The 16,903-nt window shown below is 44.1% G+C and overlaps 2 protein-coding genes across 5 annotated transcripts in view; both read left to right on the top strand.

The window, feature by feature from the left end:
• LOC306993340 (uncharacterized protein) overlaps positions 1 to 16,903 on the top strand; it is a 179,676-nt gene that overhangs the window by 140,584 nt on the left and 22,189 nt on the right. The window lies entirely within an intron of this gene.
• The window catches only part of ano3 (anoctamin 3), a 134,241-nt gene that overhangs the window by 112,830 nt on the left and 4,508 nt on the right, over positions 1 to 16,903 (top strand). For all 4 annotated transcript variants that reach the window (XM_079602988.1, XM_079602989.1, XM_079602987.1 and 1 more), the window contains 3 exons: positions 7,290 to 7,435; positions 7,871 to 8,023; positions 8,325 to 8,472. In XM_079602988.1, the coding sequence (XP_079459114.1) occupies positions 7,290 to 7,435; positions 7,871 to 8,023; positions 8,325 to 8,472 (447 nt within the window). The remainder of the gene's footprint in view (positions 1 to 7,289; positions 7,436 to 7,870; positions 8,024 to 8,324; positions 8,473 to 16,903) is intronic.

The following is a 16,903-nucleotide window of genomic DNA, read 5'->3' as shown; positions in this document are numbered from 1 at the left end:
AATATATCATAAATATTTTTGTCTGTGTATGTGTGACATCTGGTTGAAGATCGGAGTCGCGCTGGTTTGGAGACGGGTTTCTTTCAGTAGCTTAGTGGGTATAGGGTCTAACATACATGTTGTTGATTTCTTCCTCTCCTATTGCAACAAATGAATGGAATTTTTCCTCAGTGACACTACAATGCACCACCTTATGCGATATTATAGTAGATGGTTGCATAGTTATACTTTTCTCTCTAATATTATCAATCTCGTAAGTAAAGAAGTTCATAAAGTCATTACTGCTGTGCTCTTTGGACACTTCAAAAGTAGAAGCTTTATTTCTTGTTAATTTAGCCACTGTGTCTAATAAATACCTGGGGTAAGGTTGTGTTTGTTTTCTTCTAAGAAAGTCAAAAAATAAGCAAATCTAGCCATTTTTAAGGCTTTTCTGTACACAATCGTGCTCTCAATGAAATTAGTGTGTGCTCGTTGTGCCACGGCGTTGGCCTATTTTCTTCTTTAAGTGCAAAAGAGCAACAAAGTGCTGTAAAAGAGAGAGTTTAAAGTTTCTGTCGCAATATCGAGTTCTTCTAATGCTGAGGAGATGAAACTGATCAGGAATATTAATAATAAAGCAATCTTTAGTAGCAGAAGTGAAAGGTCTAGCATATTTATAACACGGAGTCGGCTTTGCAGCCTTGGCTAAATGAAGTTTACATGAGACTAGATAATGATCTGAGTATTTTAACGGCATCAACATCTTTTCCATGTGATAGTATTAGATCTAGAGTATGATTACGACAATGAGTCGGTCCTGACACGTGTTGTCTAACTCCAATTGAGTTTATAATGTCTTTAAATGACAATCCCAATGCATCTTTTTCATTATCTATGTGTATATTAAAGTCACCAACAATTAGTACTTTATCTGCAGCCAATACTAATTCTGATAGAAAGTCCGCAAATTCTTTGATAAAGTGTATATGGTACCCTGGTGGCCTGTGTACAGTAGCCAGCACAAATGTCAAGCGGGATGTATAATTTAAACTAGATAGTGTTGCATTAAGCACTTATAATTCTATTTGAAACTAGACTTCTCATTAATTCTGAAGATATTACTATAGATTACAGCAACACCTCCTCCTTTTCCTTTCAGACGTGGCTCATTTTTATATCAGTAATCTTGTGGGGTTGACTCATTTAAAGTAATGTAATCGTCTGGTTTTAGCCAGAATTCTGTCAGACACAACATGTCTAGGTGGTTATAATCTGAAATCATATCATTAACAATAAGTGCTTTTGAAGTAAGGGAATAAATATTCAGCAACCCAATTTGTATAATTTGTTCATCTGTATTATATCTATTTTTTATTTGTTGAACATCGATTGAATTTTTTACCCTTAAATGGGTTTGGGTGTTTTTTGTATTTCCTAAATCGGGGAACGTCGTTCCCTGAGAGGGAACAAAACGCTGCGTTTTACGCTTGTGGGAACACCTCTGAGTGTTGCGTCATGAAGCACGTGTATAATCAGTCCAATGAAAGAGCGAGACGTCATAGGCGGGTGACGTCACAGACCAGGAAACTATAAAGCACCCCTAAACGCAGTGCGTGACAGCTTCTGAAAAGCCTGAAGAAAGTCGATCAGGGCATGCAGGAAGTATGGCAGGCGAACACAGCGTTTCGTTCCCTCTCAGGGAACTAATGTTACATACGTAACAGAGACGTTCCCTATCAAGGGCACTCCCGCTGCGTTTAGGCAATGGGAACCCCATACCCACTACGCCATAATGACAAGTGCCCGTTCTGTGTGAAGTCCTTGCGCACACTAAGAAGCAAGCAACCTAGCCCCAGGAGTGGAGAGGTCTAAGTCATAAAATTTGACAAATGTATGCGGCGAGGACCAGCCTGCCGCATCACAAACGTCATGAAGGGAAACTCCCGAAATTAGAGCCATAGAGGCAGCCATACCCAGGGCATAGTGGCCGAGCCTGGCTTCCTTGGCAAGGCCACGAAGGCCAATCCTCCTTGGCTCCCTGAAACGCCAGTGCCCCCAGAGCCTCCCTGAGATTCCCATCTCCTCCATCATTGTCTGTTCAGCTTCTCAAAGATAAGAAACATTATTATCCTCATCTTCAGCAACCATCAAGGTGTGTGTGGTGCAACTTACCTGTTTGGACGGTTTCATTCCTCATCCACTCTGGTTGTTATGATCTGCAACATTTGCCATCTCATTTCACCCTGTTGGTTAATAAACTGTTTCATCATTGTACTCACCGTTTTCCTGAGTCTGTATTCCGTGGCAGTTACTCTTTGGAGCTTGGAAGGGTTCATTTTGAGCAGATGTTTTATACCATCATTATTTCCCAGTACATTCAGCATCTGGCTCATATTCGCCATCTCAAACAAAACTGTCATATTCAAGATCTTCAAAATCAATATTTTGATCGCTGACAGCTTCTTCACTACATTCACCATCAAGTGACAGTGACACTGATATTTGATTGCATTCACTACTTGCTCTACAGTAAATCACTGAGCCGTTTCAAGTTTTGCTGATGATATACTTCCTATCATTTAGTTTTCTGCCTGTGGTAACACTGAGTGAAACGTCACTTCATCATTGTGTATCAGACATTGCCTCCTTGTGGAATAAAGGAGAATTGGATTTATTCAGTCATCAAACATTCAATTATTGTTGTGGAGAAAATACATATACACTGTTACAAACCTCGGGTCGTTATTTTTTTAAAAAAAATAATGGGAAAACAGGCATTCTTTTATCATTTTCTTTTATTATTATTTTTTATTGTTATATGGGTAGTGAATGACAACAAATGATTTTTTGACTAATGTTCTGCTGTTCTTTTTAATAGTCAACTTTTTTTTAAAACCATCAGTCATTAAGTGCAGGCATCATGATAGTCACAGACATGAGATGCTGCCTTTAATTTCACCAAGCAGATTGCTCACTAAAAAAAACCTCATAGATCATGTTCACAAGTCATTTTAAGTGTGAATGTGACATGACATAAAGTGTTGATATCAAGTAGGTGAGTTGTTGACTTAACTTTTAATTAGTTTTCCCATTAACAACATGATTTATTCATTCAGAACGATTTGCGCGTGTGGAACTTGCACAAAAAGGAGAGAGGCATGATGTATCGCATGAAGAGCGCAATGACCAATCATAGCGTGATGGAGGCACTGGCTCCTCTCAAGTGACTTTTCCCCATTCATTCTCAATTACCCTCCATCACTTTAGTTTTTTTTTGTGGTATATATACGTTTTAATGGCGTATTACATCATGTTTGCATTGTTTTATTTTTGTACTGTGAATTATTTTCTACTTGTTTCTTAAGGCTTTCCGGTATTGTTGGTAACACGCTGTTGCTCAAGCTTTTCAGGTATTGGCAAAATGCCAATGCAAAATCCCAATGAGCCAAATAATGAGAAAGAACCAAATTACTTACCACAGCTATGCAGACGACACACAGATCTACTTAGCCCTATCGCCTAACGATTACAGCCCCATTGATGAAGTAAACAGTTGGATGTGCCAAAACTTTCTTCAGTTAAACAAAGACAAAACTGAAGTCATTGCGTTTGGAAACAAAGATGAAGTTCTCAAGGTGAACGTATACCTTCACTCTCGAGGTCAAACAACTAAAAATCAAGTCAGGAATCTTGGTGTGTCTCTAGAGTCAGACCTTAGCTTCATTAGTCATGTCAAAACAATATCTAAATCAGCATACTATCATCTGAAAAATATTGCAAGAATTAGATGCTTTGTTCCAGTCAAGTCTTAGAGAAACTTGTGCATGCTTTCATCACCATCAGGGTGGATTATTGTAATGGACTCCTTACTGGCCTTCCCAAAAAGACCATAAGACAGTTGCAGCTCGTACAGACGCTGCTGCCAGGATTCTGAGCAGAACCAGAACATATGAACACATCACACCAGTCCTCAGGTCTTTACACTGGCTCACAGTCACATTTAGGATTGATTTTAAAGTATTATTGCTGGTTTATAAATCATTTAATGGCCTAGGACCTCAATACATTGCAGATATTCTTCTCACTGAATATAAACCTAACAGATCACTCAGATCATTAGGATCACATCAGCTAGAAATACCAAGGGTTCACTCTAAGCACGGCGAGTCCGCTTTTAGCTATTATGCCAGCCGTAGCTGGAACCAGCTTCCAGAAGAGATCAGATGTGCTCCTACAGTAGCCACATTCAAATCCAGACTCAAAACACATCTGTTTAGCTTTGCATTTAATGAATGAGCACTGTGCCACTGTTCGTCCGACTGTTTGTACTGTATATCATATATCAACCGTATATCATAATGCTGATTGCTTGAAAAAAGTCCCAAGCCTTTTACTAACAATCCTGAGATGTACAGTTATATCAAAAATGACAAGCAAACTAGAAAAATATAGGTAATGTCATGCTTTTAAGAGCTCGCCAATACATTGCCGCTGGTACTGTACATCATGTACTATAATATCATGTGTGGTCCCACAAATTGCATAGATGCCAGCCAATTGAAACGTCTTGGCCTGTGGCCAGTCCATTGGCAGCTGAAGGTTGGTCCCAATTCGCATACTTACGCACCATTCTATGACGTTTTTCAGCATAAATAATGTGAGTAGTGTTCAGACTGAAAATTCCAAAGAGTAAAAGTGCACTTTAAATACGGATGATGCACTAAATTACCAAAAAAATAATAAGTGTGGAATGTTGGACACCTCATGCAATCAACTGTCGCACGTAGCAGAGGGGCAGGGATGTTCAATGACAAAATAATCTTCTGAAATTCACACACTACTCGAATGAGTACATTATGCATAAGTATATTGTAAGTATACTTTTAGTGCATAGTGTATAGTGCGCAACTCGGGACTATGAAAGACTTTGCTAACAACCTAAATGTTGGAATGCTATCCGGCATCTCACCTATCACATAATAAATCAGACAGTATTGTGTACTGTGTAGATCACAGATAACATATTTTCCCTAGATGTTGGAAGATACAAATGTCAAATTGCTCGCAATTGAGCCCCTTTCACACAGCGCGTTGATCCCGGGATTGTGTGTGAATGCACTCTCTGATTCCGGAAAATCACTGGAAGTGTGAATGAACCAAAATCAAACGAACCCGGGTCAAATGCCGGGTCACTTTATCCTTTGGGCTTTGGAGTCTTACTTATCGATCAAAAGTTTAGTATGGCGTACCACACGGCTCAGTACTAGGACCGTTGCTGTTCACTCTGTACATGCTACCATTGGGAGATATCATTAGGAAGCATGGCATTAGTTTTCACTGTTATGCTGATGATACTTAGCTCTATATTTCTTCACGCCCTGATGAAACTTACCAATTCAAAAGAGGAATGGAATGCATAGCTTATATAAAAAAACTGGATGACTAGTAATTTCCTACTACTTCAGAGATAATATTAATTTAACAGATATTAATAAACGCTTAATAAACAAACTACAGCTTGTCCTAAAGGCAGCAGCTAGAATTCATACCAGAACCAAGAAGTTGACCATATTAGCCCAGTTCTGTCAAAACTACATTGGCTCCCTATTAAACATCGTATACATTTTAAAATATTGCTGATTACTTACAAAGCACTAAATGGTTTAGCTCTGCAGTACTTGAGCGAGCTCTTAACGCATTATAGTCCTTCACGTCTATTGCGATCTCAAAATTCCGGCCAGTTAATAATACCTAGAATATCAAAATCGACTGCTGGCGGTAGATCCTTTTCCTATTTAGCACCAACACTTTGGAACAGTCTTCCTAACATTGTCCGGGAAGCAGACACACTCTGACAGTTCAAATCTAGACTAAAAACACATCTCTTACTTTGACCTAGCATACACATAACAAATTATAGACTTCTATAATTCATTGTTAGGCTGCATAGATTAGGTCTGCCGGAAATGAGAACACTTCCCATAAATCCTGATGTACTTGTACATCATAAGAAGGTTGGCATCTACGCTAATATTAGTCAATCTGTTTATCCCGAGGTTTACCGCAGTCCGTCGGATCCAGGCCGTATCCGGTTCTGATGAAGGACCTGTGCCTGTACACGACGCAGTCCTGAAGTGTCAACTAGTCTCTCCCGGCTTCCTTCCCTTCCCTTTACCTCTGTACAGATAAAACGTTGTCGGGATAATTCTGGTTCACGTGACTATGTGGAAGCGATAAAAAATTCAGCATTATACATTTTTCAAGGCTTGTCCCTTGGAACCTATTTCATGGTTTGCGTTTTTGAGACACCAGGCACTGTTTTGTGCAAATGAGCGGGCGGATCGCACTAAGGTTTTTCTGTTAGAACGGTGTTGTGTTTGCGGCCCCTAAGTTAATAACTAATGGAAGTGAATCAAACAAAACAACATTTTGCTGGACAATAACTTTATTCTAGAGCTGCTGTAAAGCCAAAACAATCGCTGTTACTTTAATTTCCTATTATCACTGTAAAGCTGCTTTGAAACAATCTATATTGTTAAAAGCACTATATAAATGAAGGTGACTTGACTTGACTTACTTGGCAAATAAATTCTTGATAAACCCCTTTTCCTCAATGAAGGAGCATATATGACATTTAGTTTGACATTTTAATCCCTTAAACCTAAAACAGTAGTATAGCTTCCTTCATAATAAGTTTTCATGCTTTATTTATCATTCTTTACATTACACATACATTGTTTTATAAGATCTGACATTGTTATTGAGTGTACGAACACAGTTCTGTGTTACTCAATTATTATCCCAAATAGGAAATGTTTGCTTCACTGGACAGTTTGTCATTAGTTGAAGTCCACTGTGTTCACAGCTGATTGATTTTGCCAACCCTGCAGTACAGAGTAAAATGTATGCTTCATCAGAAAGAGCCATGGCAACAGAGTGAACTTAATAGACTTTCAGGAAACCATGATGAAGGGACATTAGTTTAGATGACTAATACTGTTCACAAAAAAATGACAACTCTGTTATTATTCACTAATTTCTTCTCATTATTTAATTCTAAACCCATGTTGTCTTTTTTGTGGAACACAGGATCTTTTAAATACACAAATTGACTTTGGGGTTAGCTTTATTCAACTCGCATTGATTGGTAGATTCTTTGTTTTTATGATGTAAAATACAATGAATTAAACTGGCTCCTACTGGAATCCCATTAACTATGGCCCTAACTACTCTTCATCACTTTTCACATTCTTCGTATATACACATTAAATCAAATGTTGTTGTTTTTTGTTTGTCTTTTCATCCACCAGACTGTTGCAGAACTGGTGGTCTCGGCGTAAGATGAAACGAGCAGGTGAGCAGATTAACAGTAAAGAAGGGCTTCCGCAATGGGATAGAGACTGGAACTTGCAGCCCATGAACGCACACGGCCTGGTGGACGAGTACCTGGAAATGGGTGAGTTCTGCTTTACGAACACCTATAGTGAGACATAGAGTGTGTCATTTTCAAATGGCAAAATATAATCTTGCCAAGTTTGGCAAGCAGGACGAGGCCGAGAGCTGTGGGAACGAAGCTCACGGCTCTCGGCCACGTCCTGCTTGCCACACCAAGGAAGTTAGTTAAAATGAATAACAACACATCTGGTTTAATGACACAGGTGGTTGACTCTATTGTCCATTTGAGGACGGAGGTTTGTTACGATTATTGTTACAAGCAATTGTGTCCGTTTTTGCACATTTTCACAAGTTTGTGCCCTAAGCCTAAGGAAGCCATTTTTAGACTGGCTTAACCACAAAAGGGTAAATGCTTGATTATAATGAGTGTTCTAATTCGGCAAATCATTTGCTTCTTGCGTAGATGGGATGTTTATTTCATCTGTTTTCTGTACAGTTCTGCAGTTTGGTTTCACTACAATCTTTGTGGCGGCGTTTCCTTTGGCTCCTCTGCTGGCTCTGCTCAACAACATCATTGAGATCCGATTAGACGCCTACAAGTTTGTCACGCAGTGGAGGAGACCGATGCCCGCCCGCGCTACTGACATCGGTCAGCCCTTTTCACCTCAATTAGCCTGATGTCAATTTATTCCAATCTAAAAACAAGAAACCCATTTGTTATAATTACATGTAGAATGTTGTCAATTTTGATTGTTAGCACCAGAATTTACATTATAAAGAATAAATGAATGCCTAATAACTGATACATTAAAATAGCAGATTATTTTATAGATATATTTATTATCTGTCCTGGTATGTTTCAATATATAGGTTTTAAAAGATTGGTAATTTTGTTTGTTTGTTTGTTTGTTTGTTTGTTTGTTTGTTTGTTTGTATGTTTGTTTAATTAGGTATCTGGCATGGAATCCTGGAGGGAATTGGAGTTGTGGCTGTCATAACAAACGCCTTCGTCATTGCCATAACTTCAGATTACATCCCTCGCTTCGTCTATGCATTCAAATATGGGCCCTGTGTGGACAAGGGTTACCGGCACGAGAAGTACGAAAATTTCCAAATAACTGCAAGCAGCAATTACAGGGTTAAAAAAAAAAAAAAACAGTGGCATGCGTATTGTAGATTTATTTTTTTAGCCACTCCAAAATGGGTGCACTCCAAAAAAGGCTTTTCTTACTTAGTAATTTTGTCCAAATATCAAAAAATTATTGGATCAAGATTAATTTACTAGATTTAGGTACAACAAGTAAAATGGCATATTATATTATGACTATATAATGGGGTAAGACAAATAATCTTCTTTCCGTTTGAAATAACCTCAATGGCAGATAATTTTGCTTCTTTTAAGCTTAATTTAGATTTGTTTTAAGCTCATTCAGTTTCACCATCAACTTTGTCAATGTTTCTGGGAAACTATTTAAAAAATGTGAAATTCATTAATTCAGCTAACACTAACCCTTGTGGTGGCCTTGTGGCGAAGGCAGACGGGCAGACAGCAGAGACCATGGAGGAGTAGATGGAGGTAGCACCATGGTGGAGATGATGGGAAAAGTGGCCAGGTAGTGTTAAACCAAGCAGCCAGGATTTGAAGACGGGATGAGCCATGATGTAGAGGTAGCTGACGACATCCGGTGATAACCGACGGAGAGGGAGCCCAAGGCGCAGACGGAGAGCTGATGGGACCAAGTGACACAACTGGCATTGGAGACCAAGGCGGAACTGCTGCAATAAACATCTGAGGAGGAACCAGAGCACCGGAGAACCAAGGCGGAGCTGGGGGGAAGAAGGAGCCTGCTGAAGCTGTAGGGGTGGAGAGATGCAGCGGCGCAGCGGAAGGCTCGCAAGTCTGTGGCACAGACAGGGTGACAACTGACCATGGTGGAGCCGGAGGGACAAGAGGAACCCGGTGGTGCCACAAGGCAAAGGGTCTCTGGTGGAGCCGAGGGTGGGAGGAGCCAAGGTGGAGTCTGCAGGTTGACGTGTCGAAGTGGAGCGAAGAGGTCAGTGCCCGGTGGCAGAGCCAGGTGATTGAGCTTCCACAGCTGGGCTTCCACTCTGGGGCGATCGTTGGCGCTGTACTCCTCACAGGCTCATTTGTTGTGCCGGGCGGATGCGCTCCATCTGCAGGGGGCTCTGGCGTAGTTTCCGTGGTGCAGGGTGATGAAAGGATGAGCTCTGGGCTAGATGACGATTTCCAAAATAACGATTTCAGGGTACCATGATCAAAGGCAGATCGTTGGGCAAGTCAGCAAAAATGGATGAAATAATCCAAAAACGAAAGTCCTTCCATGGCTGTGTGTGTGTGTGTGTGTGTGTGTCAACTGTAACCTCAACACCAAAAAGAAACTGAATGCACGTTGCACCTCTATTGCATTTAATCATGTATTATAGCTGGGGTCTCAGAGACATTGAATGAGTTGTGGTCTTACATTTACATTTATGCATTTGGAAGACACTTTTATCCAAAGCGACTTACATTACAGTCTTATCAGTTCCTGCTTTCCCTTGGAATCGAACCCATGACCTTGGCGTTGCAAGCACCAACGCTCTACTGTTTGAGCTACAGGAAGGCTTATTGACACAAATTAATTTAGACAACATTAGGTCAGATAGATAGAACTGTATTGATCCCAGATTGTTTCCACTCTTGTACGTCACAGACTTTAGAAGCATTGTTTGGTCACTTGCTTTTTCAAACCGTATATATCCTCTGCTTCGCGATTATTTGTTAGATATGGTGAAGAAAACAACTCTGACCACCAGATGTCGCTAATGCGCGTTGTTTTAAAAGCTTAGAGTAATTAACTGTTTTTCGGCACAATTTGATGAAAGCCTCAAACACTTCAGAAAGCCTCGGTTTCCCATCAATAATGAAGAGGAATACCAAAAGGATGAAAATAAAAAAGGTTTATTAAATAATTCAACACAGCTAATCCAAAGAACGAATACTCCCCGAAAATACTCCCCGAAACAGTGTGCTGTGCACAAACAATACAGGACAATAAGGAACTGAAAACGTTAAATGATTAATTTAAGATTAATAGCGGGAAATGTCTCGGGTTACTTGACTGTAACCCTGTTCCCTGACAAACAAATAGTTGCTCTGACTTACGTCACTAGCTAGTGCGGTGGACATAGGTCTGAAGAGCACGGACTGGACACAATCTGTGAAGTCTAAGGGACAGGAACTTGTCCTGACCCTAAAGCGAAGCCTGCTGTGCTCGCCTGTTAGACAGCACGAACACCGTCCGCCTGGCGATTTTTGTAGGACGACTACCATAGTATTGTCCACCTGCACTAGAACATGGTAGTCCCTTAACTGCTGGAGGACGTACTTCAGTGCCAGAAATACAGCCATCAATTTGAGGCAATTGATATGCCAATTGAGATGATGCCTCCCCAGATCCCTTGGACTGGACGACTACTTAAGACCGCTAGCCAGGCAGACAGGGAGGAGTCTGTCATCAGGATTCTGCAACAGCAAGACGCACCTAGAGTGGGACCCAAGACGAGGACCCGGGGTCTGAACCACATGGAACCGCAGTGCAAAACCCTTACCATAAACATGGATTTTAGAAAGTGCACAAAGCATTCAGCGTGTGACTTACCATAAAATTTTATTTTTAGAAAGGGTGCAAAGCACTCAGTGTGGCCTTACCTTTATTTGCCTTTGTATGGATAAAATCCCCCAGCTTTGAGCCACAACCTAGCCTGATGTTGCTTAGGGTGCTCAAAATGGTCTCGACACAAGCGGGAGACAGTTGTGTCCCTGATGGTGACAGTGTCCCATTTAACCCACAAGCTCATTACCCCCTGGGCGGGAGAGAGAACACTTTCCTTGGAGTTGCATCTCAGCCCCAGAGAGAAGATGAGTGGAAATCTATCTCGATGTTGAAGCACAAGCTCTTGAGACTGGACCAGTATCAGCCCATCGTCTTTGTAACATGGCTAGGTCGAATGGAAGGACCCGATATTCGTAAGCTTGGTAAATGTGCAACACAATCTTCTTGAACGGACTCAGTCCCCCATTTCTTCCTGGGAACCAGGAAATATGAACTGTAGTAGCCTGACTCTTCTCTCTGTGAACATGTTCTATGGCCCCTTTGTCGAGAAAAGATTATCTTGTGACAGCAGATGTGCCTAGTCCGGTTTCACGGTAGTGGGAACCACGCCATTAAAACGAGGAGGGCAGTGTATACCTTTTTACTGTCTTTAGAACCCAAATAGAGATACCTGGCAGTAGCTTTCAAGCTGACAAAGTCTCTTTAAAGGGGTACCAATTTTAATACTTTCTGTTGGGGATGTAAATTTTCTGTGTTCTGGGTGATAACAGGAAACAACAGGACATCCAACATTTGGCTGGAAACCGCTGCCCCCCGAATCACAAGATGTGACGGGGATGTTACAGTGGTTTTGTGAGGGTGTCGGGTAGGAGCTGATTGATGTATTTTACATGAGCAATCGCGAAGGGGCACACCCCACAGGCCTGGCCACAAAAAAACCCTCAGGGCTTTTTTCTCATGTCTCATGAGAAATTACATTTTTCTCATTTTTTCTCATGAGGCTGCTGAGCGCAATGAGCCGGTCCCCAGTCTTTACGAGGGGGAAGCGCAACTCGCCACACTCTGCTTTTGAGCCTTTCTTTTAGCAGGTCAGCCTGGTATGCCTGGAACACTGCCATAGTGTGCAGAGCACCAGCCTGACCGCCACCAAGAGTGGATGTGCTGATTCCTTAAGTGACAATGAGCTCCAAAGAAGAGATAGCCCGGTAGAGTCTCTTCAGACTGGGGCACCATTGTATAACCACATTCCCCTGCACCCATGATAGTCGAATAAGTTGACGTCAAGGGTACAAAAGCGTGCAAAGCATATAAGGCATAAAGCATATTCTCCCTATGAAAAATGTAATGTCATGGAGATCCTCAAGGGCAGTCTAGATGTAATCTGGCCACTGCATGAGTCACCATTTTGAGTAACCTCTCACACTTTTTTATCATAACGGGAGGAGCGCTCAGAGGCGGCACTCTCAAAGTCCATCTTTTTTTTTTTTGATGGCTATTTCACTATTTAGTTCCTCACAATTAAATGTAGCCAAAGCGCACCCAGACAATATATTAATGCAAGCATCTAACTTCTGAAATTAATTAATATTATCCTTTAAGTCTACTCTCAAGACTTATCTCTTTTCTTTGGCGTTTAACTTACCTTGACTCTTTATTTTATGATTTTACTTTTGTGTGTTATACCCATTTTACAACTGGTGTTTGTCTGTAAATTGTAAAATTGTTTACCTTTACATCTTATTATTATTACTCTTTTTTAAATAATTTTCTTCTCTTGTGTGTACAGCACTTTGGTCAACCTCGGTTGTTCCCCTTCAGGAACTCTCGCTGCGAGACTCGCAGTGGGAACGCCCCCAGCGTGACGCGTCTGAAGTATGAATGAAATCCGTCAATGAAAAGATGGAGCGTCATAGCGAGTGACGTCACCGACCAGGAAGCTATAAATAACCCCGAATCCACAAGCCGCTAGCTTTTTGTTCTTCAGCAGCTATCGAGTGTGTTTGAAATCTGTGTGTGTGAAAAATTGTGTTTGACTGTTGTAGGCAGGAGTTTATCACTATATATCTCTATATATAAAAAAACTAACGAGTGTCAATATGACGAGCGAAAAGCAGCAGTATAGAAAGTGTGTTCCCCCCTGTACTCGTTACATCACGGGTGGGGATTCACACCAGCTATGCGTTGCCTGTCTCGGGGTGCAGCATGCCCAGTCAGCTCTCGAGGGAGCTGACTGTGAGCATTGTGAGCGCTTCCCATCCAGAACTCTGCGCTCGCGGCGCTCGCTCTTCGAGGAGGGCGGGTGGCTGCGAGCTCCCCAGGGCTCGGGTCCCGCTTCAGCTGAGGCTGATCGGAGACGCATGTCCTGGGGTTCGCAGATGGATCTCACCGGCGATGTTGAGACGGGCCCCGCCCTATCTCAGCATTCTCCGGCGGGATCCAGTGCTTCATACCCGGCTCTGGAAGCGCGTGCTGAGGCCGCTACTTCTGCCCGGGTCGAGGCACGGGATGATGATGTGGAACTTAGATTATCCAGTTCTGAGGAGCTGGATGTCGAAAGTTTCACATCAGGAGACTCGTCACACATAAACGCAGATGATGAGCTGATGGATGTTTTGTCTCGTGCTGTGGAAAGACTCAGTATTGAATGGCCAGCTGATAGGCAGGAGTCTAGTGATAAAAAAAGCAAATTATATGATAGATTTCTGCCTCCACGTCCACAGCTTTCTCGCCGGTGTTTGCCGTTTTTCCCTGATTTGCACACTGAGGTGTCTAAATCATGGGTCAGTCCAGTTTCAAGCAGAATTCACACGAATAAATCTAATGCTTATTCAAACATTTTTGGAGCGAAAGCTTCAGGGTATGTGTCGATGCCGAAGGCGGAGGAGACGCTGGCTTGCTATCTCTCTCCGGCTTCGGCGTCTTCACTTAAAACACCGGCCCTTCCCTCTAAACCACTGAAAAGTACATCTGTGTTGGTAGGGAAAGCTTATTCGGCGGCGGGGCAGGCGGCTGCATGTTTACACACTATGGCCATTATGCAGGCTTATCAGGCCGACCTGCTCAAAGATGCTTGTGAAGGGGGGGAAATTTCTGTTAATACTATTAATGAATTAAGGCAGACTGCTGATCTTGCTCTTCGGGCCACTAGGGAGACCGCCAAATCTGTCGGCAGGTCTATGGCAGCTCTGGTGGCCACGGAGAGGCATTTATGGTTATGTCAAACTTCTATGAAGGAAAAAGATAAGAATCTTCTTCTTAATGCTCCCGTCTCGCCTGTGGGTCTCTTCGGTGACGCTCTTCATTCTGTCGCTGAGAAATTCCAGGAGGAGAAAAAACAGACGGATGCTTTTCAGAAATTTATTCCCCTAAAAGTTCGTATTACTGGGCCTGCTGAGCGAGGGCAGACCCAGCCGCCGAATACATCTGCTAAAAGAACACAACAGAAACGGAGTGTCGCGTCTCGTGCCCCCCCGCAGAGAGACTGGAGGGACGAGACGAGGCGCTCTCCGGCGCGACCTTCTCGTGGCAGGGCTGATCTGAGGACAGTCATTGTCGCCAAGAAGGCCGCGTCGAAGAGGTCCTGACGCGATCTGCGCCAGGGCTCTGAGGGTGGTCCCCGCCGAGAGAAACTCGTGTTCACCTCCTATAATGGTGCCCTGTCTCTCTCGGCTCCCTCAGGGGCCTGCTCTACCAACCCTGCCAGACCAGGGCGTAGAACGGCCCGGCGAGTGTTTTCCCGAGGGACGCTCGCCGCCTCCAAGGAGGGCTCTAGTGTGCTCAGACCAGCTGCTCCCTGCCGGTGCGCCGTTACAGGGCGCTGTGTCTGTCACGCCGAATATTCAACCAGAGGCCAGCCCCGAGGGGCTGGTTCCCTTAGTAGAATTTTTGGTAGAGTGGAGAAACCTTCAAAATGTGTCTCGTTGGGTCCTGCGCACGATCGAGAGAGGTTACACCATACAATTCAGATCTCGTCCACCTCGATTCAGAGGGGTCCTTCCCACTGTGGTGGGCCCCGAGCAGGCTCTGGTAATGGAACAGGAGGTTATGACTCTTCTGCAAAAAGGAGCTATAGAGCGGGTTCCTCCTCCCAGCAGGGAGTCAGGCTATTACAGCCGTTACTTCATTGTTCCAAAGAAGGACGGGGGGTTGCGTCCGATTTTAGATCTGCGTATTTTAAATCGCACTGTAGGGAAACTCAAGTTCAGAATGCTTACTCTCAAACAGATTGTGTCACAAATCAGGTCCGAGGACTGGTTTGTCACAATAGATCTAAAGGATGCCTACTTCCACATATCGATCCTTCCTCAACATCGGAAGTTCCTGAGGTTTGCGTTTGGGGGCCAAGCGTATCAATATCGGGTTCTTCCGTTCGGCCTAGCACTGTCACCCCGAACTTTTACCAAATGTATGGATGCGGCGATAGCCCCGCTGAGGCTTCAGGGCATCCGCATCCTGAATTACATAGACGACTGGCTAATCCTAGCCCAGTCGGAACAGCAAGCGGTTCGGCATCGAGATGTCGTTCTCGCTCATATCAAGAAGTTGGGGTTGAGACTGAACGCCAAGAAGAGTGTGCTTTCTCCATTACAGAGAACCACTTTTCTCGGTGTAGTGTGGGATTCGACGACGATGCAGGCACGTCTGTCACCTGCTCGTGTTGCTTCGATTCTCGCCGCAGTCAAACAGATCAAGCTAGGCCAGCTTATCACTGTAAAGCAGTTCCAGAGACTGTTAGGTCTCATGGCAGCAGCGTCCAACGTGATTCCTTTTGGCCTGCTGCACATGAGGCCGCTGCAGTGGTGGCTCAGAACCAGGGGATTCTCCCCGAGGGGAAATCCGCTCCGCACGATCTTGAGTTCGCGACGGTGTCTTCGCGCCCTGATCGTGTGGAACGATCCTTGGTTTCTGTCCCAAGGTCCTGTGCTGGGAGCTTCTTGTCGTCGCGTTCTGCTAACGACAGATGCCTCTCTCACGGGTTGGGGGGCGATCATGAGTGGTCGCCCAGCTCAGGGTCTGTGGCAGGACCATCATCTTCAATGGCACATAAACTGCCTAGAAATGTTGGCGGTGTTTCAGGCTCTGAAACACTTCCTCCCAGACCTAAGGGGCCACCATGTTCTTGTCAGGACAGACAACACATCGGTGGTCTCTTATATCAACCATCAGGGGGGTCTGCGCTCGCGACCTCTATGCAAACTAGCCAGTCAGATCCTTCTATGGTCCCAGGGGAAACTTCTGTCTCTGAGAGCGATTTATCTCCCGGGGTATCTAAATCGAGGGGCAGACATCCTGTCGAGGCAGGGGCCGAGGCCCGGGGAATGGAGACTTCACCCCGAGGTGGTGGAGCTCCTTTGGGAGCACTTTGGTCGTGCCGAGGTAGACCTCTTTGCATCCCGAGAGACATCACACTGTCATCTGTGGTTCTCTCTCAGTCATCCAGCCCCACTGGGGTTGGATGCTATGGTACAGACGTGGCCGAGGTCTCGTCTGTACGCCTTTCCCCCGATTGCTCTGCTCCCAGGAGTTCTGGAGAGGGTCCGCCGGGACGGAGTCAAGCTACTCCTGATAGCCCCGTTCTGGCCGGCCCGAGTATGGTTCTCGGACCTTGTGTCCCTTCTCGACGGCTCTCCCCTGGAGATACCGGTCAGGAGGGACCTATTGTCCCAGGCGAGCGGGTCCATCTTTCACCCTCGCCCAGAACTGTGGAGGCTATGGGCTTGGCCTCTGAGGGGGCCCAGCTCGTAGATCTTGGTCTCTCGACTGAGGTCGTTGAGACCATCCTTCAGTCCAGAGCTCCCGCCACTAGGAGACTTTATGCCGCGAGGTGGAAACTTTTCACCTCCTGGTGTAGAGAGCGCCAGCAGGACCCAGTTAACTGCCCGGTTGGTACAGTGCTGGAGTTCCTGCAGGAC

This window comes from Phoxinus phoxinus, assembly GCF_949152265.1.
Source record: "Phoxinus phoxinus genome assembly, chromosome: 25".
Classification (NCBI taxonomy): domain Eukaryota; kingdom Metazoa; phylum Chordata; class Actinopteri; order Cypriniformes; family Leuciscidae; genus Phoxinus; species Phoxinus phoxinus.
Note: the sequence above shows the minus strand (reverse complement) of the source record. Positions and strands in the feature narration are given on the sequence as shown.